The 26055-nt window shown below is 61.0% G+C and overlaps 1 protein-coding gene across 18 annotated transcripts in view; it reads left to right on the forward strand.

The window, feature by feature from the left end:
* Window positions 1-26055, forward strand: part of AGRN (agrin) — a 49620-nt gene continuing 23565 nt past the window's right edge. For 3 of the 18 annotated variants that reach the window (XR_007410857.1, XM_049110456.1, XM_049110458.1), the window contains exons 1-21: window positions 3-306; window positions 2447-2708; window positions 3310-3366; window positions 14820-14867; window positions 19332-19547; window positions 19624-19848; window positions 19939-20163; window positions 20335-20541; window positions 21637-21855; window positions 21931-22125; window positions 22214-22414; window positions 22498-22646; window positions 22726-22831; window positions 23646-23762; window positions 23844-24008; window positions 24192-24335; window positions 24443-24567; window positions 24644-24749; window positions 24828-25178; window positions 25259-25396; window positions 25840-25967. Coding sequence is in view for 17 of the 18 variants with exons in the window: in XM_049110456.1 (XP_048966413.1) it covers window positions 100-306; window positions 2447-2708; window positions 3310-3366; window positions 14820-14867; window positions 19332-19547; window positions 19624-19848; window positions 19939-20163; window positions 20335-20541; window positions 21637-21855; window positions 21931-22125; window positions 22214-22414; window positions 22498-22646; window positions 22726-22831; window positions 23646-23762; window positions 23844-24008; window positions 24192-24335; window positions 24443-24567; window positions 24644-24749; window positions 24828-25178; window positions 25259-25396; window positions 25840-25967 (3591 nt within the window). In the remaining variant the exon portion in view is untranslated. Of the gene's footprint in view, window positions 307-2446; window positions 2709-3309; window positions 3367-13782; window positions 14202-14819; window positions 14868-19331; window positions 19548-19623; window positions 19849-19938; window positions 20164-20334; window positions 20542-20988; window positions 21156-21636; window positions 21856-21930; window positions 22126-22213; window positions 22415-22497; window positions 22647-22725; window positions 22832-23645; window positions 23763-23843; window positions 24009-24191; window positions 24336-24442; window positions 24568-24643; window positions 24750-24827; window positions 25179-25258; window positions 25397-25839; window positions 25968-26055 lie in introns of those variants that run through there. The other 15 variants (XM_049110449.1, XM_049110452.1, XM_049110457.1 and 12 more) reach the window with 12 other exon arrangements.

The raw sequence follows: 26055 nt of genomic DNA on the forward strand, positions 1-26055 counted from the left end.
CCTCCCGGGAGCTGCGTCCCGTCCTGTCTAGTCCCGTTCCCGGCGCGGCCAGGCCCGCGCGCTTGCTCTGGCCGCCTTCCGCCGTCCTCGGCCCGCGCCATGGCCAGCCTGCGGCGGTCCGGCCCGGCCCCGCTGCAGCTGCTCCTGCTGCTCCTGGTGGTGGCTGCGCGCGCTCTGCCCAGCGCCGACGGGACGTGCCCGGAACGCGCGCTGGAGCGGCGGGAGGAGGAGGCGAACGTGGTGCTCACCGGCACTGTGGAGGAGATTCTCAACGTGGACCCGGTGCAGCACACGTACTCGTGCAAGGTGGGCCCCCGCCGGGACCCTGAGCCCCCCACCCCAACCCTCCTGGAAGCCTGGGTGGGGGTCTCTTACCCCTCCATCCCGGACCCCTTGCCCGAAGCTCCCCCCCTTGGAGATGCTGGCCGCCCCACTGAGACCCCCGCCCCAGGCCGTGGGAACGGGCACCAGGCGCTCCGCAGCACCCGCTCCCGCTCCCTTGGCGACCGCAGAGCCCCCGGGTGGGGCGCCGGGTCCCGGAAAACTCTCGAGTGCCAGAGGGAAAGTTCTTGCGGTACTGCTGCAGTCCCACCTCGCGGAGCCCAGGCCCTGGAGACCCGGAGATGTCTGACCCCACCCCCACCCCAGGCCCACTACCTTATTGGAAACAAGTGCGCCGCCCCCCAGGGAAACTGTATGGCTACCGCACCTCTCCCCATCAGTTAAAGAAAAGGAATGGGGACGAGGGGCGGTGACGCCTTCAGCTTGGGTTGAAAGTGGGGATTCGGCCTTTGATTAGTGCTGTCACCCCTTCCCAGAGGCCTTTACCAGGGCAAGAGGGGGTTATTAGGAGAGATTGGGATGCACATCTAGTCCCCCAACCCCAGGGACCCTGGGGGAGCTGCAGTGACTAGGTGTGGGGGACAGGGGCAGAAAAGTGGGCGGGGACTGTTCTGAGCCTCAAATGTGGAGGGGTGCAGGGACAGGTGCCCCATCCTGCTCCTATGAGAACTGATCCTTCTAGTCACAGGAGAGGGGGCTTGCCCAGCCCCTCCCTCAGTTGGATCTTGGAGCTCCCTGGGATAGGTATGTTGGTTTTTTTTTTTTTTTTTTTTTGCTTTTTTCCCACAGTATGTTCCTGGGGAGGGCTCAGGGAACTCAGGGCCCATCCCCACTCTGGCCCCTAAAACCACCTCCCTGACCAGAAATCGGATCATTCCTTCTCCATGGAGATGGAGAGGGGTGGCAGCTTCTTTCAGATTGGCCTGTGCAGGCTACAGCTGGGATCCCCCGCCCAGCCCCCTCCCCTCCACCACACCAGGGCACTTTGCCAAGTCCCTGCAGGATTTTCCCGACTTCCTCCCCGCTGCTCCTGGGTGTGGCTGGGGTGGGGGGAGGCGATGAAATGGCCCAGCCCTCTCCCCGCTGGTTATCATCCTTCTAGAGCCTACTATGTGTCTGGGGTTGGGAGGGATAAGGTTGGACAAGGCCCCCAACTGGGCCACTGGATGGTGGAGGGGGACCTTACAGGAGCTGCAGTCCTGAGGCCTCCAGCAGGGACCTGGCAGGTGGGCAGGCCACCATTGTCTTTGATCACCCATTCCAGAAGTCTCAGCTCCCCAGAGCTCCTGAAGAAAGGGGCTTCTTCTCAGAGAGTGTGTGGGCTCATGTCCCCTGGGCATATCCCCATGGACATCCTAGTATAGTCTGCAGCTCCCATGACCCTCCTGCACCACCCCCGCCACACCAGGCTGTGGGTGTCTCAGGGTTTGGTTTGTTAGATCAGGTACCCTCAGGGCCCCAGGAGTGAGAGTGTGTAGGGTGGGGCTGCCCTGTGCTGCCCAAACTTGATTTTGTGGTTCGAAGGCTGCCTTGACTGCATTCACTGTAGGAGCCTGGCAGGAGGAGGGGTCTTTCACCTCCTGTGTGTGTGTGGGGGGGGAGGGTGTCTTAGCCCACCCACAGGGCTGCAAGCAGCCAAGCTGGCCCAGAGCCCTAAGCTCAGAGCCCATTGCCCTGAAAATCCATTGTCCATGTTAGATTCCTCTGGCTCTTAGAGGGTGGGTAGATGGGGAAAGTAGGGACATGCACCCAGACCAGGTGGATCTCCTTCCCATATCCAGCCTGAGCTGAGATAGACATTATTGGAGGTGGCTGGGGTCAGTTAGACCTAGGGGGTGGTAGTGCTGCTTCCTAGGTGAGGGTGTGTGTTCACAGGCTGCATGTCCTTTGGTGTGATGTGCACTGGCAGGGGCATCCATCATGCGTGTGTGCCCCTAAGATCTCTGTACATCTCTGCCCAGGCTTTGGGTCTACTCTGGACATCTGGCCTGAGCAACAGAGGTGGGAAGAGAAGCAGCAGCCCAGGTGCCCACATGGACTCTGTGGCTTCATCTCTCATGGCAAGAAGGCCACTGATACCTGTCCCCTCCCATGTCCACCCCAGGTTCGAGTCTGGCGGTACTTGAAGGGCAAAGACATGGTGACCCAAGAGAGTCTGCTTGATGGTGGCAACAAGGTGGTGATTGGTGGCTTTGGAGATCCCCTCATCTGTGACAACCAGGTGTCCACTGGGGATACCAGAATTTTCTTTGTGAACCCTGCACCGCCATACCTGTGGCCAGCCCATAAGAATGAGCTGATGCTCAATTCCAGCCTCATGCGCATCACCCTGCGGAATCTGGAGGAAGTAGAGCACTGTGTAGAAGGTATTTGGGGACCTGACCAGGGGAAGAGGTGACTGGGGCGGGTGGGGCTGCCCTAGGGGGTAGAGGAGAGTTTGCTTTAGTCTAGAGCATGGGTATCTTGTGGCTGAAGGCCGAAGGCTGATCTCCTTCCTGTCTCCCTGATCTCCCGGCCGAGTCTGGCCATCTCAAGGTCAGCTCCAGTCTCTGACGTCAGTAGAGTCCCCCACTAACCACCCCCTGTCCCACAATGCCACCATCTGTTGTCTTGGAGCCACACAAGTCCCAGTCCTGCAAAGGGACAAGCTTCCTCCTCTTCTGCTTGCCATTCCCCCCACCCCACCGGCTCCACACCCCCTCTTGGAGGGTCCTTTCTGAGCGAGAGGCAGGGACCAGGTGAATGAACACCAGCTGTTTATGTTCCTGCAGAAGCCCAAACATCTGTCTGGACGGGTCCCAGATGTTGAGCAAACTCCTTAGAGTGGGGCGTAGGGATTGGAGGAGGGGCTGCACCCTTCTGTGTTCCAAGAGGCCTGTCATTTCTGGAAAGGGGGAATTATGTGGGGTGGGTACTCGTAGGGGTTTGGTGGGTATGGAATTTCCTAATTGACTGTCGTCCACGCAGCACGTGTCTATTCTGAATGGCCCAAGAGCACCCCTCCCCCAGCCCAGCCTCTGGGAGGTGAGCTAGAATCACATGACCATGGCTTCCCTGCCCCCCTGCCCCAGGAGAGTCCCAGTTGGGGGCTGAGATCCTTTGCTGGGGAATGTGGCTGGGAGAATGTAGGAGCTGCCCCTTGCCCCCACATCCTGTCTGTCCCCTCATGGCTGCCTGGGAAGGGATGCATTGAAGGGGGCCGGGTGGGGGGTGGTGGTGGTGGTGGTGGTGGTGGAAAGAACATTTCCTCCTCAGGGCAGTGGGAAGGGTCTGTGGCTTCCTTTCTCTGGAAGACAACTCTGTCTCTCAGATTTGTTCTTTTGGCCATCAGGGAAGTCCCACCTTGTATCTAACCTACTGCTGTGATGCTGGCTTGGTTTTTATGGGATCCTGGACGGTGGTCATGTACCCTGTGCATGGGTAGGGGCATGGCCTGGAATGGGGAGCCCTGTGCATTCTGCCCAGCCTGTGGTCACCCGTCCCCGGGGCTGTCCCAGGGTCCTAGGCCATAGCATCACACAGGGAAGCCAGCAGGGCTGTGTGTCCCTGGTCTCTTCCTGGCAGTGACTCAGATGAGGGGTCCCAGCCTAGCCCTCACACCAACCCCAGACTTGAGACCCTGGCCCTGCTCTGGACACAAAGACGGGAGGGCGGCCTGGAGATGGGGCAGGCTGTGGGCTGGTGATGCCCAGTTTGGGGGATGTGTTGTGAGGGGGGGAGGTCTAAGGAGAAGCTGTGTAGAAGGAGCAGGGTACAGAAAGTCCCCTGTCCCTATGAGATAGAGTGAATTATCAACTCTGCAGCTGGGCGGGTCCAGTCTGAGGGTCTGTGACTCAGTAACTGTGGCCTTCTGTGGGGTCAGAGGGCATGTGGCGGGAGGGCCACCCTGGGCAGAACAGGTTTGGCATCTTGCCAGCACTGGCTATGCCAGGCTGAGCACTGGGAATAGCTGGAAAAGAGGGTACTGGGGGAGAGCCCCCCGCCCCTACCCCAGTCAGGACCAGGTGAGACCTGACTTGCTATGTGCCCTGTGCAGCCAGCACTCAGGTGCTAGGCTCGGACCTGGGCTCCAGCTGGAGGTGGAGCGGTGCTGGACAGCGTGCAGCAATGGTGTGAACTCCCAGGAGGGGCTGAGCCATTGGACGCTCTTGGCTCTTGGGGTGGGCCTGCTGGGGAGGATGGTCTTGGGGAGAGGGGATGCAGAGAGAGGCATGAGCTGTGACTGCAGCTGGGGCCTGGCAGCTGGAGGGGGTGGAAGGGAGCACGTTTGGGGAGGGTGGAACTGCAGACTGAGGCGCCTGGGATCCACTGTGAGGTGCCTGGAAGTTTTGAGCTGGGTGACATACATTTCTGCTTTGGTGCTAGGACAGGGTTGATACACCCCAAAGGCCCAGGGTGAGATGGGTGCTTCCCCCTTGAGACTCCCTGAGGCCTGAGGCACAAAATCCCCTGGAGCTGGGGCCAGGCTGGGGAAAGAATAACCCTGTGCCCACCTTCCCAAGTTGGGTGAGGGTGGGAGGATGGCCCTCCTCCTTTTCTGCAGGAGATACGGACCTTAAACCCCCCTCTCAGGACTGCACTCTAGGCTCTCTGGGAGCCAAGGCCTCACCCAAGTGAGGAGGACAGACAGACAAACAGGGCTTGAGCTAAGCTGACTCTGACCCCATTCTGTTTCCAGGGGCTTCATAGTTGTCTCAGCCCCACAGAGTCCAGAGGAAGCCTGGGCAGCCCCTAATACGTACAGGTCCCCTGAGACCACCAGGTCCCACCTCGTGTAGGAAATCCCTGTCCCTAACACACTTCTCTCCCTAGGCCTCCCCCCCATTGCCAAAGGCCCAGAGCAGCCAAGGTCGGGGGCACTCTCGGGTGCACCCTTTTTCTGCTCCCTGTGCCAGGGCCTACAGGGTAGGGTCTTCCTGGCTCTGTGGGGTCAGGTCCCTGCCCCAGCCTCCAGCCCCCAGGAAGGCTCCTCCTCCTCCTCCTCTGCCTGGGGAACCACATTCCTAGCATAACTGAGACAGGTATGTGTCCCTCCCTCTGCGCCACCTTTGGGTGAGGGAGGCCTGCTGCTCTGGGGCGGCCTCTGCCAGGAGACCCCCACCCCTGCTTTGTCAGGGAAGTAGCCTGGCCTCTTCTAGTGCCAGCTGCCCACGCACCAAGAGCCTGCCCAGGCTGGCAGCTGACCAGGTATTTCCTCTAGGTCTCGGCCACCTTGCCCTGGTCTGGACATTGCCCACACACTCCTACTACCCTCCCCACCCTCACTCATGAAGGCTGGTCCTAGGGCTTCTCCTGTAGCCCCCAGAAGGGACATGGGCCTGGCGGAAGGCCTGAGGCCCTTCCCTCCCTGCTAGGAGCCAGAAACAGAGAAAGGAAGTGTTGTCTGCCCTCAACTGGGGCCTGGCACAGGGACGGGGTCCTGGCACAGGGACAGGGTCAGAGTGGGTCTGGCCCTGGCCCAGCCCAGCCCTGCCCAACCCTGGAGGGGGTCCTGGCAGCAGCAACCCAAGGCCAAGCCTGGCAGGCCTGATCCTAGTGAGTACCCCCTCCCTTCCTCCCGGCCAGACCAGCTGTCTAGGACCTTCAGGAGGGCAGTGCTCCAGGTCAGTGTTCCAGGAGAGATCCTGGGCCCCTGACTTCCTTCAGGCCCTACAGGCCTTGGAGCTGGGTGTGGGTGGCAGACCCTCAGACAGGGACTGGCTCTCCACAGTGTGGGGGCAGGAGGATGCCCAGGGCATGTTTCTGGGCTCTTCCTTGTTGTCTGGCACATAGCTTCTCCTCCCCCCATTCCTGCCCTACTGCCCTACTCCCCCCACATTCCTCCCTGCTGAAGTGGGAGGTAGCTTCTCCCTGTTCCGTTTTCTGCCCTCTCCCAGACTATGGGTTCTCACCCCACCCCCTTGTAGACCCCACCCAGTGTCCTCCTGGGCCATTCCCCCAGGCGGGTCAGCCAGGAGGGCTGAGAGGAGGCAGGCCCAGACTCGAGGTTGCCCGCCCCCACCCCACCGTCTCTCCTTCCCTGGCAGCTGGGGGAGGGAGTTTGCCCAGGTGGGGCTCCCACCTGGGGAGTCCTTGCTTGGGAGTCAGGTGCTCCCAGGGCACCTGCTGGCTTTGGCTGTGAATTTGGTGTGCATTTGCTGGGACAACCCCGGGGGTGGGCTTTGCCAGCGAAAACCAAAGGGCTTGCTCTCATGTCACTTCCCTGGGGATGTCTTCCCTTTGGGCAGGACTAAGCTAGTAGAAACAGCTCTGGCTCTTTCCAGACACCACCCATCCCCTCCCTCCCCAGCCCCTGCAGATTGGAAATGGAAAAAGGGTTGTTTTGGAACAACCTCCCTCTGCCTGTGTCTTCACCAGCACCCCCACCCCCACCCCCGCCCGGAGCTGTGCTGGGCAGAACACATTCCCATGGGGCCAGCTCTGCCCTTGTGGCATCTCTACGGGTGCTGGCACCCCTGCACAGTTGAGGAAATGGGAGATGACCCGCTCTGCACTAGCTGCCGCCACCCTGCCAACCCTCACAGGCTGCCCCAGGGAAGCCAGTGGACGGGGGCTATGGGGGCATAGCCGCCTCCAGTGTGGCTGTGTTGCTTCCTTCCTGAAGGGTTAACCCGCCTCAACCCCATGAGAATCAAAGCCTACACCCGTCACCACAGGAGGGTGGGAAACAGCTGCAGAAACAGGCCTCCTTCCCACCCCACACCCCTTGCCTCTGTCTGTGGGATGCAGACCAGTTGTACCCTGTCCCTGCCCCCACCCCGAACAAGTTCTACCCTTGCCCAGAGACTTGGGGGTTGTGGGGAGAGAATAGACTCCCTTTTCTGCTCTGCCCCTGACCCCCTCCTCCCTGCCTGGCCCTCAAACTCCCCCTGCCACTGGGACAGGGGAATCAAGGCTCCCCACTCAAGCTACTGAGGCCTGGCTGGGGCTGGGCTGGGGGCTATAGGTGCAATCAGCAAAGTAGCCCACCCAGGACTGCACACCCTAGAGTCCCAGGAAGTGCCCACTGATCAGATAAAGGGGGCTGAGAAATGAGACAGCACCCCACTGACAGTTCTTAGATTACTGACATGGTTCAGGGAAGGAGGGTAATGTGCCCCCCATGGTTCTATGTGGGGCTTAGGAGGGGGTCATGTTCAAGCCTGAGGCTGTAGTCAGGATCTGGAGAGGGGTGACCCAGGCCTCTGGCAGAGTGTCCAGTGGGGAGAGGTCTCCCCTTAAAGGGGCCTCTCTCCCCCTAGAGCGGATCCTGAGAACTTCCTCTGAGGAAGACCCCCTGCCAGGGGCTGCTTACAGCTGGACCTCCTAGTCACCCCTCCCCCTGCCTGGATTGGAGGCTCAAGGGAGGGGGGGCTTTCTGTCCTCACCGGCAGCCAGCTGTTTCCAGCTGTGTGGCCAGCACATGTGTGTGTGTGCACATGTGCATGTGTGCCCATAACCTCCGATGAACTGATCTTGCACATGAGAATTCTGGTCAGAGCCCCCGCTGGTGGTCTGTAGTTCCTGCCACCCTTGCTTCCCTGGGCTTGGGCTGGAGCAGGTGCCCTGCAGTTGCTCTGCCAACAGGCTGCTTGCAGGCAACTTGTGCTTGTGTCTCGGGCCTCAAAATGGGGTCAGTTGTCCACATCCTTCCTGCTGCCCACCCTGGACCTGGCAGAGGGCTGGGCACCTCCTCCTGTAGGCTCTGCCTCTGGGAGTAACCACGGTGGGCTCTCCACACTGAGATGAAGGGGCTGTGGGGACAGGACAGGCTCCCTGTCCTGGCAGGTACCTGTAGGAGCCTGAGTCTGACATAGGGCAGTTAGGGAGCCAGGCTGGGCAAATCTGGAGAGGTGGGTCTGTGCTGGCCTGTGCCTCCCCTTGGTAGCATCTTCTCAGTCGCCCCACCCCTGCCTTGGGAGACGCAGGCAGCCTACTGTGGCTGCTGGAGGCACCTGGCCCTCTGTCCATAGATAGGAGGCTCCAGTGCACATCGAGAGAAATAAACATCTGGACCAGACTGTGGCCTGCTCCAACCTGCCGGAGAAGAGGGAATGTGTGCTCGGAGGCTCCTTCCTCATCCACACATCCTTCACAGCGCAGTACCAGATCCTCACTGGAAATGGGGTCACTGGCAAGACCTGCTGCCCCCTGCATGGAGCCCTGCTGGGGTTCTGGATGGGCTTCTCAGGGTGTGTGCTCTGTGTTGAGGGCTAAAGGCAAAGGAGGAAGGATGTTCTGGGCAGAAAAGACAGCACAAGGTTCCGTGGGCGCAAGGACAGCAGGTGTCCCTGTAGCTGGGGGGGGAGGGGAGGGAGAATGTGCTGGAAAACCAGAATCCATTGCTATAACCTGCTGGCTGAGAGAGCAAGCTGCTCCTTACCCACTGAGCCTCCATCTTGCCCCTGGGGACAGTTCTCCCTACAGACCCCATTGCTGCGTCTGTCCTTCTGTCCTCCTTGCTTCCCAGCGACTGTGTGTCTGCTACTCCTCTTCATCCCGACACCCACCTGGTCATCTCCTCCACCAATCACCTCCATTCAGGCCTGGGTGCCAGGCTGTGCATCCCCCGTTGCCTCTGAAGGATGCCCAGCTTGACACAGCCAGGCCCTCAGCAGGAACACAGGGTGTCCTGATCCACCGGATGCTGCCCACACCTGTGTGCCTCTCCTGCTCTCTCTTCCTCCTGGACAGGGGCAAGGCCTGATGGAGGATGAGGTGGATATGGGGCTGTCCTGGAGAAGAGGAAGGGAGGGTATGGGTCAGCCCTACTCCACCCCTGCTTTTTCTGTAGGCACCTACTCTCCAGCTTCTCTGTTCACATGGCGCCCCCTGGTGGCTCCAGCCCCGTGTCCTGGCAGGTGTCCAGGCCCCAAACTGAGCTCCCTCCCCGAGTCCCCCCAGGCTTGAGGATCTGCCCCCACCTCCTTATCTCCTACTCCTAATCTCTGTCACCTTCAGGCTTCACCACACTGGCATCGCCTGGTCCCGTGCAGGCCCCGGGGACTTCGTAGTTGTGTCTGGAAGTTCTTCCTACTGATCTGTGTCAACTCCTCCATCCTCCAGGTCTCTGTGTAGAGGCCTCAGTGTAACCCTCCTGAGGGCAGAGACTTTATCTGACTGCCTGCTCTGTGGAGGAGCTCAGACAGGCTAGTGAGACAGGGCTGGAGGGGCCCCAGGCTCCCATGAGCCAGCCATGTGTAAGGAAGGGGGACAGGTGTGGAGGCTAGTGGTCAGGCAGCTGGCACCCAAGCATCCAGCCTTGCTGAGCCCCCTCCTCAAAACTGTCATTTCATCCCACCACCCTGCAGTGGGGACAAACAGGCAGAAGTATGGGCCTTGCCAGGTGGCAGGTGGGTGAGCACACAGCCTGCAGAGTCAAACATGGGTACCTTCTGGCCTCACCTGGGGTGGGAACTGGAGACTGGGGCCTGACATGGCCTCCTTCCCAGTGGCTGGCCCCAGGCCAGCAGCGACATCCCGCTGTGAAATGCCCATTGTTTGCGGAGGCCCAGAAGGAGGGATTGACTGCCACTTGAGAGCGGACACCAGGAGACTGGGGACTGGGGGTGGGGGCGGCTCTGTCTGGTCCTCTTCCCCTCCCCCACCAGGGCGGCCAGGACCTGTGACTCTGGCCAGCAAGGTAGCCCATGCCTGACTGCTCCCTCCATGGCAGCTGCATTTTCTGTCCTCAGAAAAATGTGCGCACCTCAGGATCCCCAGGGAAGGGGGTGGACAGATAGGCTGGAGGTGGCTCTGGCCAGGAGAGGCCCCAACATTAGAAGTGTGTGTGGGCACTTGTGCCGTGACCACTCCAAGCAGAAGCTGATGCTACCCCATCTCCACCCCTATCCTTTCTTGAGAAGCTGGGCCCAGGTCCCTCAGGAGTGAGGAGGGGGTCATCTGCATAAGAAAGCGGCCAGCAGGTTGCCAGTGGGCTGGACATCCCATCTTCTCTAGATCCCATCCCTCACCTTCCTTCTCAGTTTCAAAGAAGTACCTGGAGGTACCCAACCAGAGCCTTCATGTGTGCACATGCGTGTATGTGGGAGCAAACACAATGTGTGTTGTGTGGGTGAGGGACAAGGTTTGTGCTGCATGAAGCTGAGAGTGTGTGTGAGATACCCCATGTATATTCATGCCAACGAGTGAGGAAGGAGTGTGTAACACCCAGTACCCCGTGGAGTGCTGACTTGGGTGTCTGCCTGCATGACACCTGGAACCCTGGATGTGCATGTGTACATCTGTGCAGTCACATGTTGCTGTGTGTGAGCCTGGAGACCAGAGGGGCTAATTTCTGGCTCAGAATATCCTCTATTCCTTCCTAGGGCATGCGCCTGCGTGGGCTGGTCAGGGCTGAATGATTTTGAGTCTGAAGATCCCAAAATAGCTCTGGTAGCCTGTGTTCCCCTCCCCCTGCTGGGTCTGGGGCCTCAATGGCCCTTTGTCTCTCTAAAGGCGTGGAGTGGAGCCCCTGTCAGGGGCTTAGACTCTGACTGGGGCCAGGAAGGACAGGCTGCCCAGTGGCTCCCCTTCCCCCAAGCCAGGCCCTAAGCCCCACCCCCATGTTGACCGGGTGGGCCAGTCTTTCCCCTCCAAGTGAGCATCTGAAGGTGAGCACATCTGCTCCCCCACCCCCACCCCAGGCTCACACTGATCCCTGGGCTAACCCTCCCATACCCTGGTTCCTGTATCTCCCTCCTGCAGAGCCTACCCGTGATGCTGTGGTGAGAGCAGACGGTCCATCTGTGCAGGCATGTGAGCATTGCCTGGGATTTGACCCTTGGCACTGTCCATGGGGCCCTCTCTCAGCCAAGGGATGAGGACCCTGGGGGACTGCAGGGACAAGTAAACGGGAAAATGTGTGAACTGCTGGGACTCACCACACTAAGCCTCTGGGCTCTGAGCCAAGCCCTGCCCTGAGAAGATAAAAAGTCAGACCCTGCCCTGGGTGCTCCCAGTCCAGGGTGGCACCCTGGGGAGCTGTTGGCACTATCAGTATGGTGTGGGCAGTGCCAAGGTCCAATGAGGTGAGGATGGGAGGCACCTTTGAGGAGGTAAGGACGACCAGGGGCCAGGGTCTCCAGGTGGTTTGGTGGCCTGCTGCTCTGGCTCCGTTGTGGTGTGAGGTGAGGGAACCGCTTTGTTTATTGGCTTTTCCTGCAAAGTTTCATTAGGGATCATTAGAACCCCAGGTTCCAGGCTCTAAGAAGTTTGATGACCTCTGCTGTGGGTGATGGGGGACCCTGACAAGATGGGCTAATCCTGTGTGGGATGTGGCACTGTGTCAAAGGAGATGGACCTCATGGGACTGGGCACCGGCTGGCTGAGAGGTGGCTGCTCTGGCTGAGAAAGTGGGGGTGGGGGGGAGAGGGCTGGGGGGGGACTATGGACAAACCTACCTGATCAGGAGGGAGGGGGCTCTAGGGACATGTTTATGACATCGCTGAATATAGCATAGGGTAGAGGGACCTTAGGGAGTGTCCAGGTGGAGGTGTGGTAGGAGTTGAGGCACTAAAATGTCTGTTGGTCCCCTGGGGTGGTGTCAGTGTGGATGAGTGGAGAATTGGCACCGGGAAGGGCCTGTTCCAGGGCAGAGGAGCCCCACAGATCTGAGGGAGCACCTGTAGGAAGGGGGTGTGTTCAATCTTCTTTCCCAGGGTGGACTGAGATGAGACCTAAAGTGACCAGGGGTGGCACTGGTGGCTGTGGCAATAGCCATTTGGCTGAAAGGGAAACCTGCTGACCACACATGCAGATACTCCTCTGGAGGACTGAGTGCGGTGTGTGTAACTCTGAGTGAGTGGACAGGTATTTGTCTGCAGAGTGTGGGACTCTGTGTAGATGGGTATGACTGGGCATGTATGGGGGGGCCGTGGTGCAATTCACGTCTTTTCAGCTGGAGCGGGGAGTTGGTCAGCAGCTGTTGGAAAGAACTGACCAGAAGGGATTCTGGAATGGGGCTGGGTGGGCCCTGATCCCAAGGAGAAGAGGGACGCTCTGTTTTGGAGGCCAGGCTTCCTCTTCCTCTCTCCCCAGAAAGGGCTGGCGGACTCTAAGAGGGACAGGCAGAGGTCACTGCAGGTCCTCGAAGGCCTGTGACCAGGTCCAGGCTGGAAGCGGCCAGCCGCGGTGGGTGTGGTGCGGGGGGCGCTCAGGGATCCCTCGCAAAGGCTGGTGGCGGGATGGGGGTGCAGGGGGGCGGAGGGTGAGTCAGAGATGGCCGCCTACGGGACTCCGGCTGCGGAGGGTGGGACGTGACTGGTGCGGATTATGGGGCCGGTGCTGCACTCCTGCGCTGACCCCCCCACCCCCACCCCCACCCCGCCTCTCCCCCTCCCAGGGCAGGGGCTTGGAGGGCGGATGTGGAGAGGCCTGGCTCCGGTACTGCCCCGCGCCCAGGTCCGGCGGTGACGTCACGGCCCCGATGCTCCCTGTGGCCTCTGGGGGGCGCTCCAGGCCCGCGGGACGGTGCCGGGAGGACCGCGACTATTTACATAATGCTCCTCTCCAAGGAACTCATTTGCATGTTCCTCTGTCCGAGGGGAGGTGGGGAGTGCCCGGGTGGTTTGAGGTGTGGCCATCACTTCGGCGGGGCGGTGGGGGTGGGCCTGTCCTTCCACCTCCGCCCTCGGGTCGGACCCCTCCGGCCCTCCACCTGCGCGTGCACCTGGGACCCTTACCCCTTGCACACTGCCAGGGCGGGGCCGCAGAAGCACGGACGGTGACACGCGCGCACAGGCACCCCCGCACACTGCAGCCCCGAACGGAGTCCCGCGTGCAGGGCCGAGCCCCCGCCCGCCGCGGGGAGTCGGAGTGACCCCGCGGACCTCCTGGGGTGGGCGCGGTAGGGGAGCCGCCCAGCCCCTGACCCCGCCCCGCACCTTCTCCCCGCCCCCACCCCGCCCCAGCACCTGCCTCCTCTGCCTCCCAGCCCCGCGCCCACCTCGCCCCCACCCTCACTCCCATCCATCCCCCTGCCCCTCCGGTGCCTTTTGTGCGGCTGCCCTCCCGTCCTCTTCCGCCCGGTCCTTGGCTGGCGACGCGAGCCCGACTCCCCGCGGACACCGGGGTCCCCGGAGGCGGCTTCCTTTGTCTCCGCTCCCCGCCCTCCCTCGCGGCGCCCCTCGCCCCTCACTCACCGCCTCAGCCCGGGCGAGGCCGACGCGAGCGGGCGCTGCTCGCCCAGAGGCGGGACCGAGGCGCGGCCCTCCGAGGACCGAGGACCGGCCCTTTATTCTCTCCGTCCGAGGCGCGCGCTCCTCCCGCCTCCGCCGGGGACGGGACCGGACCGGACGGACCGAGACCCTGCGCGCCCGCGGACCCCGCCGCGCCTGCCCTCGCCGCCCGCGCTCCTCGGCCTGGCCCTCGCCGGGGCGGCTCCGGGGCTCCCGCGGGCTGGGGAAGACCGGGCGCGGCCGGAGCCCTGCGGAGAGCTACCGGCGCCGACGCTACCGCTACCGGGTGGTGGACACCAGGGGGGGCCGCGGGCTGGCCCTCAGCGTTGCCTCCGCTTCCTTCTGGGAATTCTGCACACCTCCCGTTATGAGCCTCAAGGGCGCTGGCGGGGCCCTGCTGCTCCCCGGGCGGTGACTGGCACTGAACTTTGAGGACATAGCTGCTGTCAGCTGTCCCAGGGGTCCCAGGATGGGGGGAGTTGCCCCGAGGAGGCCCAAGGGCACCCCTTGAGGAGCCCCCATCCCCTGAGAGTGGGGCTGAGGAACCCAGGGCCATGCCTCCGCCACCTCTGGAGCGGGACCCCCGGCAGCAGCGTGGGGTCTCCCTGCTGGTGCGGTATTTTATGATTCCCTGCAACGTCTGCCTGATTCTGCTGGCCACGTCCACGCTGGGCTTCGCGGTGCTGCTTTTCCTCAACAACTGTACGTGGTTGTGGGCCAGGCCCGTGTGACCCTCCTTCTGCTGGCTGAGCTCCCCTACCTCAGCCACCACGGACTAGGGGACAGGCAGGTCCCCCAGAGGCTACCAACTGAGATGCTGCTCAGATGGGCCACCTGCATCTTCCAGGGACAGGATGGGCTGCTCTCTGGATCCCTGGGCCCCTCGGAGCTTGTCCTTGGTCCCATGGAGGACCTGATCTTCATCCTGAGCTGCAGAGACAACGTGTTCTGGGAGCTGGGGAGGAAGGGAGCAGCTGACCACACTGGAAGGGGGAGCTTCGGCAGGGCCTGGGGCTGGGCTCATCTTGGGAATAGGTGGCTGCCTACACCCCGGCTGTTAGGACCCCGCCTGACAGGTGTTAGGCCATGACCACACAGCTGGAGGGGCAGAGAAGAGGAAGGGCCTGTCCTCTGGCTACTCACAGGCTTTGGCCGGTCCTTGGGGCTCAGCATGGGGCCAGGGAAGGGTTGGGGATGGGCAACTGGTATAGAGGGCAAGGGCAGGAGGGCAGGGGTGGCCCCTCCAGACTGGGCAAAGGGATAGGCTATGGAAAGGTCTGCTCAGAGAGGCCTAACTCAGATATTTGGGTTTTCTTCCAGACAAACCTGGGACCCACTTCACACCAGCGCCCCCAACGCCTCCAGATGGTAAGTGGAGTGGGGGGCCTCAGTTGGTGACAGGCTGTACTTGGGAGACTGTGCTCGGAGGGGCAGTGGCACTCTTAGGGATCAGGAGCCATTCTTGGGGTGTGCACACCAGACATATTAGGTGTATCTGGAGCAGAGAGGATGCTGGATGTGGGAGCCTGGGTCCTTCCTGGGATGTCTACATCGGGAGACAAGCAGAGCACAGGTGGGGTCCTTGGGCCTGGGCTTGGGCCTGTGTTGGCCATGAGCCATTGCACACAAGCTCCAACTTCTCTGGGCCTTGCCCTTCTTGGCCCAAAAATTGGGAATAAGTCCTGGGGCCTACAAGTTGTAAGATGGGTCAGACAATATGTGTGGGGGGCGGGGAGTCGTGAAGGACCATTGATTGGGGACAGATTGCAGAGCCTGTCCCTGGTACTGAACAGCTTAGGGCTGGCCTTCTGACCCGCTCTGTGGGCTGGGACGTGGCCTCCCTGAGACGCCTGCTGGTCTGTGAGCCGCTGTAATTCAGCTAATGTGAGAGGGGGAGGGGATGAAGCAGTTAGTGTCACAGGAAAAGGTGGCTTGGGGCTCTGTCCTTGGGTGGGGACACTGAAAGTTTCCAAGTTTGTGCTCAGCACCTAAGCTCCCTGCTGGGCAGGTACCTGCCGGAGTTCAGAACCCCACATAGAAAGCTATCCATATATGGGATAAAAGGATACTCCGTTGTAGTGGGCTGGGGGCTGGAGACCCGACTGAGTTTCCCACAGGCTGTGGGCAAGAGGCCTGGGGCTCTGTCTGGATTTAAAGACTGGGTTTGGGTGGGAGGCACCTTCCCCTTTCCCAGTGTACTTAGCCTCCTCTCCTGAACCCTAAAAGCCTGGTGCATCTCCTTTGCTTTATGTGTGTCTTGACCTTCCCTGCTGCTGCCCATGTGGGCCCTCGCACCCACATCCTGACCCTACTGCACACTTGGGGACAGCTCCATGCCATGGCCATTGTCATCCCTCTTAGGCATACACACTGTGTATTTGTGGCCATGGGCAGGCCATTCCATCCCCTAATTCACCCGAGAGCAGGAGGGGAGTTTAAATATACCCACTTCAACCGGTGGCTATAAAAAACCACTGCCGCCTCCGGCATGGCACACTGTGAGGGGGCCCTTGGGCATGCAGAGAGCAAGCCTGCACTGGGGAGTTGAGTGGTCAGGGAAAGCCTCCTGTAGTAGTCATTGCTGGGCAAGTGTGGCTCATGGCCATAGGGGTGCTCTACATACATTTACGAGGGGCAGCTTACGTAATGGTTAAGGGCTAATAGAGGTGTGGTATGAGTGGTGCCTCACACATGAAGGGCATGGCTCTTATGTGCTTGCTTGCATGTGTGTGCATGTATGTGTACTTGTGCATGTTTTATGTCCAGTCAAGAGACTCACCTTGAGCCTCTATGACTCCCTAGTTCCGGAGGGAGCGGAGAACAGACATGTAGACAGGCAGCTGTGAAGTGGGCATCAAAACTATGCATGGGAGCAGCCCTCCCCAGACCTAACAGCCTGAGCGTGGGTCTGGGGAAGGAACCCATTTCACCCTGGACAGGGAATGAGTGCCATGAATTCCAAGCTTCTGCTTTGCCCACATCACATCACCAAATGCTGCAGCTGCCCTGGGAGCCATGAGACCTACCCTTGCTCTACAGCCCAGACCCTGCTCCTTGGGAACTGCCACTCTGAGAGGGCTGCAGGCTCCACAAAGTGGTGGGAGGTGGAAGGGCTGGGACCTAGACCCACCTGTCTGACTTGGGAGTCAGTGTGGGGGCCTCAGCTTGATGGCCCCAGAGGCACCCTGGCCTCTCTTCTGCCCTCAGCCACCTTCAGGCCAACAGCTAGTCCCAAAGAACCTGTCCTCAAGATGTCTCTCTGATCTCCTGCCCCTAGCCCCTCCCCTTCCAGTCCACCTTCTATATACCTGACCCAGTGCTCCAGGCTTGCTTATCACAGGTTAGCTGTCATTGTCATCATCACCATCCTCCCCTAGTTACTGTCTTGGGTTGTGGAGGAAGGGTGCAGGTCTTGGTGGGCAAGGAACATGGTAGTCATCCAAGAGTAGATGTCTTTGTCTGAGGGGTTGGGGCTTTGGGAGGGTCTGGCTGGACCAAGGTGAGCAGAGGGAGAAAGGCCTGACTCCAGGGCACAGACACTCCACAGCCAGGCCGGGAGCCTGGAGTGTACTGACAGGAGGACCAAGTCTTTGGCCATGGGTCAGGACTCTGGGAGAGACCTTGGTTAGGAGGTCTGGTGGATGCCAAACAGTAGTCAGATGGATTTCGGCAAGTGCCTATGGATTTGGTCTGGGGGGTCCCAGGAGCCTTGAGCAAAAAAGGTGAGAAAAAAGTGCTAAGGGAAGAGTAGAGGGAGACAGGGTGTGAAGAGTCTCATGGGGGGACAGGCTTTGAGTTTGGTTTGAGTCAGGACAGAGGGGAAGCCAATGTAATGACAGTAACAACAATTGTCATTACTATGGCAGCTGACCCTCCACTAGAGCTGCATACAGAGCACCCTGCAAGCCTCTGCAGATGTCAGCCCCTTTAGCCCCACAGTAACCTTGGGAAGTAGGCCCCACTGTGCCCACTCACATAAGGAGGTCCTGAAGCATGGCAGGGTGATAACTTGCCCACAGTCACCAGGCAGATGAATGCAGAGTTGGCAGTAGCCTGGCTTGGATCTCCAGGTGAAGTGGGAGGAGGAAGACAGAAGTATCGGTGGGAGGGGAGCACGGGTGGTCACAGGGACTTCAGGCTGGGGTGTGCACATGGGCCCCACCCTGGCCTCAGGCCCCTGTTCACTCAACCTGTGGGGGGGCAGGGGTAGGGCTGCCAATCAGATGTGAAGGAGCCTGATGGGGGCTGTTGCTGTGGCAACAGCTAGCTCCAGCTCCCTTTGGGGCCCTGCCCTCCCCAGAACGGTGGTGCTTTCTCTCTCCTGCCCTGCTTCCTGAGCCTGCTGGAAGACGATGGAGGGAGCCACCCGCTGTCTCCACCATAACTTATTAATGATAATTAGACCCAGTTAAACATTTATTAGAGTAGACAGCTGCACCCTATAAACCTGTGCCTGTGGGTGTGTGTAAGTCCCAGTGGAGGTCCTACGGAGTCAGTTGGCCTTATTCAGGAGGGGCTCTCCCTGACAGCTCTGGGTTAAAGTGTCCCAGAGCCTTCTGCATTCCTCCAACTGGAGGAGCTGTGGTCTCTCATCGGTGGGTGTCAGGAGCGGCCCCTTCGTTGGGATGTGCTGGGCGCATAGCAGTTTTTAACTACAGAGTTAGGAATTAAAATGTTTGGGCAGCCCAGGTGACTCAGCGGTTTAGCGCCGCTTTCAGCCCAGGGTGTGATCCTGGAGACCCAGGATCGAGTCCCACGTCGGGCTCCCTGCATGGAGCCTGCTTCTCCCTCTGCCTCTCTCTCTCTCTCTCTCTGTGTCTCTATGAATAAATAAAATCTTTAAAAAAAAATAGGAATTAAATGTTTAAAGAGGAAGATTACAGGTCTGCAGAGACCCAGTGCTCAGCCTCCCAGAGGAGGTGGCTGCTGCGTTTGAGGTGGGACAGCAGGCCTGGGGAAGAGGTGTGCAGAGGTGGGGGCTCCAGGAGAGATGCCCCATCAGCTCTCACCCGGGGAGACCTGGGAGGGCAGGAGAGCCAGGAACCTTCAAGAAAACCACAGCTGAGAGACCTGAGGGAGGCACAGAAGGTCGGGTAGAGAAGGGGAGGCCAAGGAAAGCCCACGAGGCAGGGCCCCCAGGGAAAAGATGTGGGAAGAAAAGGAGAACATAGGGGGAAGCCTGGGGTCAGAGTGCTAGGTTCCCGACCAGAGCCAGAGATGGAGCAGGTGAGCTGACCCCAGAGACTTCCCACCCATCTGCTCTACAAGTGTGTGAGCTCAGGCCAGAGGTATTGGGTGCTGAGCTGGTGTTGGGCCCTGGAGCAGCTCCCAGGAGGGACCAGGCCTCTGAGGGGTCAGGGGTCAGGTGAGGGGCTCTGGTTCTGATGTGAGGAGGGGTCTAAGCAAAACTGGGACAGGTTCCCCGTGGTAGAGTTGGCCTGAGGATTTGTTTCTTGCTTTGTGTGGGGCTCCCACTGAGGTGCTGGTGCGAGATCAGGGAGATGCCCCCTCCACAGCTGTGGAGGGGAAGAGGGCTGAGAATTGCTACCATGAGGAAATGCCCTGGGGCTGGTGGGCTTGAGGGGGGGAGGGGCCAGGCCCCATCACATGTGCAAGGGTATGTATACGTGGCCTCAATGGGCACACGTGTTCCCATGAGTGCCAGCACAAACGTGTGGATGGGTGGCTGTGTCCCCAGGGGGTTGAACATATTGAATGCATGTTGGTCTGTGCAGGTGTGTGGATGCAGGAAATGTGCACGGACCTTGGGGCCTGGGTGGCAGCAGGTGCTGGGCCCTGACCTTCCCTTCCTTCCCCTGTGCCACTCCCCAGCATGCCGAGGAATGCTGTGTGGCTTCGGTGCTGTGTGTGAGCCCAGTGCAGGGGGTTCAGGCCGAGCCTCCTGCGTGTGCAAGAAGAGTGCCTGTCCCGCCGTGGTGGCGCCCGTGTGTGGCTCTGACGCCTCCACCTACAGCAATGAGTGTGAGCTGCAGCGGGCGCAGTGCAGCCAGCAGCGCCGCATCCGCCTACTCAGTCGCGGACCCTGTGGTGAGTGCAGGTATGAGGGGGGCATTCCAGAGCGTGCAGTGGATGGCTCCGTGACCCTGTCCCGCCCCACCCACAGGTTCCCGGGACCCCTGCTCCAATGTGACATGCAGCTTCGGCAGCACCTGTGTGCGCTCAGCAGATGGGCAGACAGCCACATGCCTGTGCCCTGCCACCTGCCGGGGGCCCCCGGAGGGCCCCGTGTGTGGGAGCGACGGTGCTGACTACCCCAGTGAGTGCCAGCTCCTGCGCCTCGCGTGCACTCGCCAGGAGAACATCGTCAAGAAGTTTGACGGCCCTTGTGGTGAGCCCTGCCCCGTGCCCTGCCATGTTTCTTCTACATGTGCATGTCTGCATGGCACAGCACCCTGACTTCTGCCCTCCCACATCCTAGACCCCTGCCAGGGCACCCACCATGACCTGAGCCGTGTCTGCCGCGTTCACCCACGCACGCGGCATCCTGAGATGCTCCTCCGGCCAGAGAGTTGCCCTTCTCAGCCAGCACCTGTGTGCGGGGATGATGGAGTCACCTATGACAACGACTGCATAATGGGCCGCACGGGAGCCACCCGTGGCCTTGTCCTCCAGAAAGTGCGCTCTGGCCAGTGCCAGCCTCAAGGTGGGTGGTTCCTGGTGGTGTGACCTAGGGCCCTGCCTGTCCCACAGTCACTGGCAGTCCTCACTGGTACCCACTCATCCTCCCCTCTTTGCCCATGGGTCCCCTCTATGTGCCTCATGGGGGCTGACAGGGTGCTCTGAGCTGAGTGATCTCCTTGCTTCACCCTCCCAGACCAGTGTCCAGATGTGTGCAGGTTCAATGCTGTGTGTCTGTCCCGCCGAGGCCGCCCCCGCTGCTCCTGTGACCGTGTCATCTGTGATGGGGCTTATAGACCCGTGTGTGCTCACGACGGGCACACGTATGATAATGACTGCTGGCGTCAGCAAGCTGAGTGTCGGCAGCAGCGCACCATTCCCGCCAAGCACCAGGGCCCGTGTGGTGAGCACCGGCGGGTGGGGCCCGTGCTGAGAACGGGCTGGTCCTGAGTCGGTCCTGAGTCAGTCCTGCTGCCTGTCATCACACACCATCTCCATCCTGAGTCATGCTCCTCCTGGGGTCCTGGGTGAGGGCCAGTTGTGGGGGAGGCCTGGCAGGGCTGTCGTACATCAGTAGGCTCTAGGGAAGTGGATTCTGTGTGGAGGGTGTCTGGAGCCCCCAGGGGCAGTGGGCAGAGGCAGGGGTCACTGTGCAGGCTCCCTCGTACCCGTGTAAGGCTGTCTTGCCCCAGAAGCCTCCAGTCCCGGGGCCCCACACTGGGGGCACCACTGTCCCCCCAAAGGCCAAGTGTCAGTCAGCCCTTAGCACAGGGAGTGGAGGGGTGGGGGGGTGGGGGGCAGAGAGCGGAGCCGGCGTCTAATGTGTGGGCTGGGCTGCCGCGGCTCTGCCAACACCCCACTCTGTGTCCGTCCGTTGGTCTGTCCGTCTCTCTTCCATCTCTCCGCGCTCTCTGCGTCTGTCCTTCCTTCCCTCTCTGCTCCGCCTCTTGTGTCTTCCAGCCTGACCTGCTGGCAGGATGAGGTACCGCGCCTGCCGCCAGGAGCCCACAGCCCGAGGTCTGCCCCGGCTCATTTGGGGGGGGGGGTGGCTCGCTGCTGCCTGGCCTTGTGGTCCTCAGAGCAAGTGGACAGACACCTCCTCCTCCTTGTGGCCCTGGGGTGACTGTGGGCTACAGGCCCCGCCCCCCCACACTAGGGTGTCCCAGGGCTGCTGGTGGTCAGCGGTCAGCAGCCTGGGTGGCTGCACAGCCTGGCCCTTCCTCAAGCTGCTTTGGGCAGTCAGGAAGGTCCTATGTCTTGGGGGCAGCCCCTCCCGCACTCAGGCAGGGGCTGAGGCTGTTTGGGTCTGTGTCCCTGTCTGCGTCTGTCCTGTGTCTGCCCCTTTCTCTGCTGTGTCCTGAGCATTCGGCTCCTCTCCCCGTCCACTTTCCGTCCGCTGTCCCCACCCTGGGAGAGGGTCTGCTGCGTGGAGCTGGGGGCTTTGTGCATGAGCCTGGGGGGATGGGAGGAGCTCACTGAGGGCCTGTATTCTCCCCAGACCAGCCCCTGTCCCCGTGCCTTGGGGTGCGGTGTCCTTTTGGGGCAACATGTGCCGTGAAGAATGGGGAGGCTGAGTGCGTGTGCCAGCAGGTGTGTTCGGGCATCTATGATCCTGTGTGTGGCAGTGATGGTGTCACATATGGCAGCACATGTGAACTGGAAGCCACGGCCTGCGCCCTTGGACGGGAGATCCGGGTGGCTCGCAGAGGACCCTGTGGTCAGTAGTGGGCAAATGAGTCTTGCTAGGGGGTTGTGAGTCCTGGTTGTCATGGTGACAGAGCCTCTTCCTCAGACCGCTGTGGGCAGTGCCGCTTTGGAGCTCTGTGTGAGGCTGAGACTGGGCGCTGTGTGTGCCCCTCCGAGTGCGTGGCCTCGGCTCAACCTGTGTGCGGTTCTGATGGGCACACGTATGCCAGCGAGTGTGAGCTGCACGTCCACGCCTGCACACACCAGATCAGCCTGCATGTGGTCTCAGCTGGACACTGCCGTAAGTGGGGTCATGGGTGTGGGCAGGCCGTGGTCCTGTCTCCCTCAGCTGGGGTCCACTGACCCCTACCTGGCCCTGCCCTTTGCAGAGACCTGCGGAGACACAGTGTGTGCTTTCGGGGCAGTGTGCTTGGCTGGGCAATGTGTGTGTCCCCGATGTGAGCGACCCCCACCCGGGCCCGTGTGTGGCAGCGATGGTGTCACCTACGACAGTGCCTGTCATCTCCGAGAAGCTGCCTGCCAGCAACAGACACAGATTGAGGAGGCCCGGGCGGGGCCCTGTGAGCAGGGTAGGTTTGGGGATGCCAGGCAGGGGCTGCTGTGTATCAGCCTCCAGCACGACCCTGTGGGTGACCCAGCCCCCTCCCCACAGCTGAGTGTGGCTCTGGAGGCTCTGGCTCCGGAGAGGATGGCGAGTGTGAGCAGGAGCTGTGCCAGCAGCATGGCGGTGTCTGGGATGAGGACTCGGAAGATGGGCCTTGCGTCTGTGACTTCAGCTGCCATAGCGTCCTGAGGAGCCCGGTGAGGCCCCCACCTCCCCTGGCCCTGGGCAGGCAGCGAGGAATGGCTGTGGCCACCCACCCTGACACCACCCCTCCAGGTCTGTGGCTCAGATGGGCTCACCTATGGCACCGAGTGTGAGCTGAAGAAGGCCAGGTGTGAATCGCGGCGAGAACTGTACGTCACAGCACAGGGAGCCTGCCGTGGTGAGTGGGCCCTTGAGGCCCATGTGGGTGTGTGCACGAGGGCCCATGCACACCTGTGCAATCGCCTGTGTGTTCAAAGCCGTGTGTACATGTAGGAGTGAGGCACACACGTGTGCATATCTTCATGGGTGTTGTGTGTGTGCTGGGGCGGTTCTAAGAGTGCAATGCTGGTGAGTATTCATGTTTGTGCAACTGCAGCATTTGGGCATGGGTGCCTTGTGGTTAGCAGGGTGCACTAAGCACCTGAGTTCTGTGGGCCAGACTGGGCTCCGGGTGGGGAGGTGGTGGACTGGTGACGCCCCCCACTTCGGGACACTTTCTGTCTCCTGGGGGGAGGCTGATGGTGACCCAGTAAATATTACATTTACCATCCTTACCTGTGTGCACAAGTGCTTGTGAGCGTGTGCAGATGTATGTGTGCACACATGTGTGTCTGTGTGGGTGTGTTTGATGCATGGAGTTTGGGAGGAACATGGGTAAATGTGCACACACACGTTTTTGTACACGTATGTACCAGTTGGTAAAAACACCGTAACCTAAGCATGTTTGGTTCTGGTTGTATGTGTGTGTATGTGGCTGTATGGCCATGATCTTGGGGCGCTGTGCATGTTCTCGGTCCTGTGTGTACAGGTGTGTTTTTATAACTAGTGTGGGTCCTCTCCTATGACCTGAGCTCCAGGTACCCAGGTCCTGCTGGGATTTGGCATCAGGAGGGCTGAGTGGTGACAACCAGGGGAGGTTGAGGTGGAGTGGCCAGGCCCAAGGTAGACATCTGGCAATGCATGACATCTGAACTCTCTGCCACTCCCTGCAGGCCCCACCTTGGCCCCATTGCTACCTGCAGTTCCCCCACACTGCACCCAGACCCCCTATGGCTGCTGCCAGGACAACGTCACTGCTGCCAGGGGTGTGGGCCTGGCTGGCTGCCCCAGTGAGTACTCAAGCCCAGCCCTAGCCCACAGCCAAGTGGACGTGTGTAGCTGCAGTGACCTTATCCTGCCCTGGCTTGCAGGCTCCTGCCAATGCAACCCACATGGCTCCTACAGTGGCACCTGTGACCCAACTACGGGTCAGTGCTCTTGCCGCCCAGGCGTCGGGGGCCTCAAGTGTGACCGCTGTGAGCCTGGCTTCTGGAACTTCCGTGGCATTGTCACTGATGGCCGGAGCGGCTGCACCCGTGAGTGACAGGGGCAATGGTCAGTCCCCCGCCGAACATTCCCCCCTGTCCATCTTGTCCCTGTGCTCCTTGTCTCACCTGCTCAGACCCTAGCCTGACCCACACCAGGCAGGAACTGGGCCAGGCTCTGGAGCCAATGGGGAAACGAGGCGCAGACCTCAGGTTCCTCCCCCTGCCTCCCAGCCTGCAGCTGTGACCCCCGGGGCGCTGTGCGGGATGACTGCGAGCAGATGACCGGGCTGTGTTCATGTAAGCCTGGGGTGGCTGGACCTAAGTGCGGGCAGTGTCCAGATGGCCACGCTCTGGGCCCTGGCGGCTGTGAAACAGGTGAGAGCCAAGCCAGGCACTGCCCTTGGCTCTCCATGCTCGAGGTGGGGCCATCATAGGGGTCAGGCCTCCTCAGCTGGCAGCAGGGTCTCCCATGTCTGCTTCAGACTCCTTGGCGCCTGAGACGTGTGCTGAGATGCACTGTGAGTTTGGGGCGTCCTGCGTGGAGGAGGCTGGCTCTGCACGCTGTGTGTGCCCAACATCTACCTGTCCAGGGGCCAGTGCTACCAAGGTGAGGGCTGGGGCATGTGGGGGGCTGTGGGTGTGGGGAGAGGGCCTCTCCCCAGCATCCTTGCCCTGTGCCCCAGGTCTGTGGGTCAGATGGAGTCACCTACGGCAATGAGTGCCAGCTGAGGACCATCGCCTGCCGCCAGGGCTTGGACATCTCCATCCAGAGCCTTGGCCCGTGCCAGGGTGAGGCCTAACCCACTGCCTCAGAACTGACCAAGAAGGCCTGACTGGGCTGACTACCTGACCCGGCCCTCCACTCAGACTCTGTTCTCCTTGCAGAGACTGTTGCTCCTGGGGCCCGCCCAACATCTGTACCCAGGGCCACCTCAGGGCTCAGCACGAGCAAGGCGCTGCCACCCGCCCCCAGCACCCTCCCCCTGGCTCCCAGCAGCACCCCTCATAGCCGGCCCACGCCTCGACCCTCACCAGGATCTCGGACCACTGCCAGCATTCCCAGGACTGTCACGAGGCCTGTGCTGACCATGCCCCCCACAGCCCCCGCCACGGCAGCCAACCTCGCCACATCTGCTTTTGGCGAGTCTGGCAGTGCTGACGGGAGCGGCGATGAGGGGCTGAGTGGTGACCTGGAGGCCAGTGGGACTGGCTCAGGGGGTGAGCATGGTCTCAGGGACATGGGGGACAGGGCCTGGGAGGGCTCTCCCTCTGGCCAGGCTTAGACTATACCTCCCCAGGACTCGAGCCCCCTGAAGGTGGCAGTGCTGTGACCCCTGAGCCACCCATGGAGAGGGCTTCTTGCTACAACTCGCCTTTGGGCTGCTGCTCGGATGGCAAGACGCCCTCGCTGGACGCAGAGGGTTCCAACTGTCCTGGTGAGTGGGTAGCCGGGGACTGGGGTGGAGCGTGAACAGTGGCCTGGACATGGCCAGAAATGCAGTCTCTCTTCCCAGGCAGGAGGCCTGCCCAGAAGGTGGGCGCTCAGGGTTTATGGTCTTCTGATTTTAGCATACATGTGTACATGGCCTTGGGGATTCAGCATAGGCATGCACATGTGTGGTCTCGGCCCCCACAAATGTGTGGGTACCTGGGACCCTGTGGCTAACTTGTCTCTCCTGTTGCAAGCCCGCCTGGAGCACTGCTCCAAGAAGTCTGCCTGGTAACTGCTGCCAGCCCTGCCCCGACACCCCACTAACCTCATGCCCATCTGACTAACCCACCCTGCACCCCATGTGGTTTGCTGCTGGGGCCTGTACCCATGGCCTGCCCAGAGGCCAGGCAGGTGCCAGGCAGGGCCTCACTGCCTCCTCCCCCACAGCCACCAAGGCGTTCCAGGGTGTGTTGGAGCTTGAGGGCGTGGAGGGGCAAGAGCTGTTCTACACGCCGGAGATGGCTGACCCCAAGTCAGAGCTTTTTGGGGAGACTGCTAGGAGCATCGAGAGCACCGTACGTGCAGGGGTGCAGCTTTCCCTAGGACAGACCCAGACGAGCTGGAGTGGGAGGGCCTAACAGCCCGGCCCCGGCAGCTCCCCAG

This window comes from Canis lupus, chromosome 5, assembly GCF_003254725.2.
Source record: "Canis lupus dingo isolate Sandy chromosome 5, ASM325472v2, whole genome shotgun sequence".
Lineage (NCBI taxonomy): Eukaryota > Metazoa > Chordata > Mammalia > Carnivora > Canidae > Canis > Canis lupus.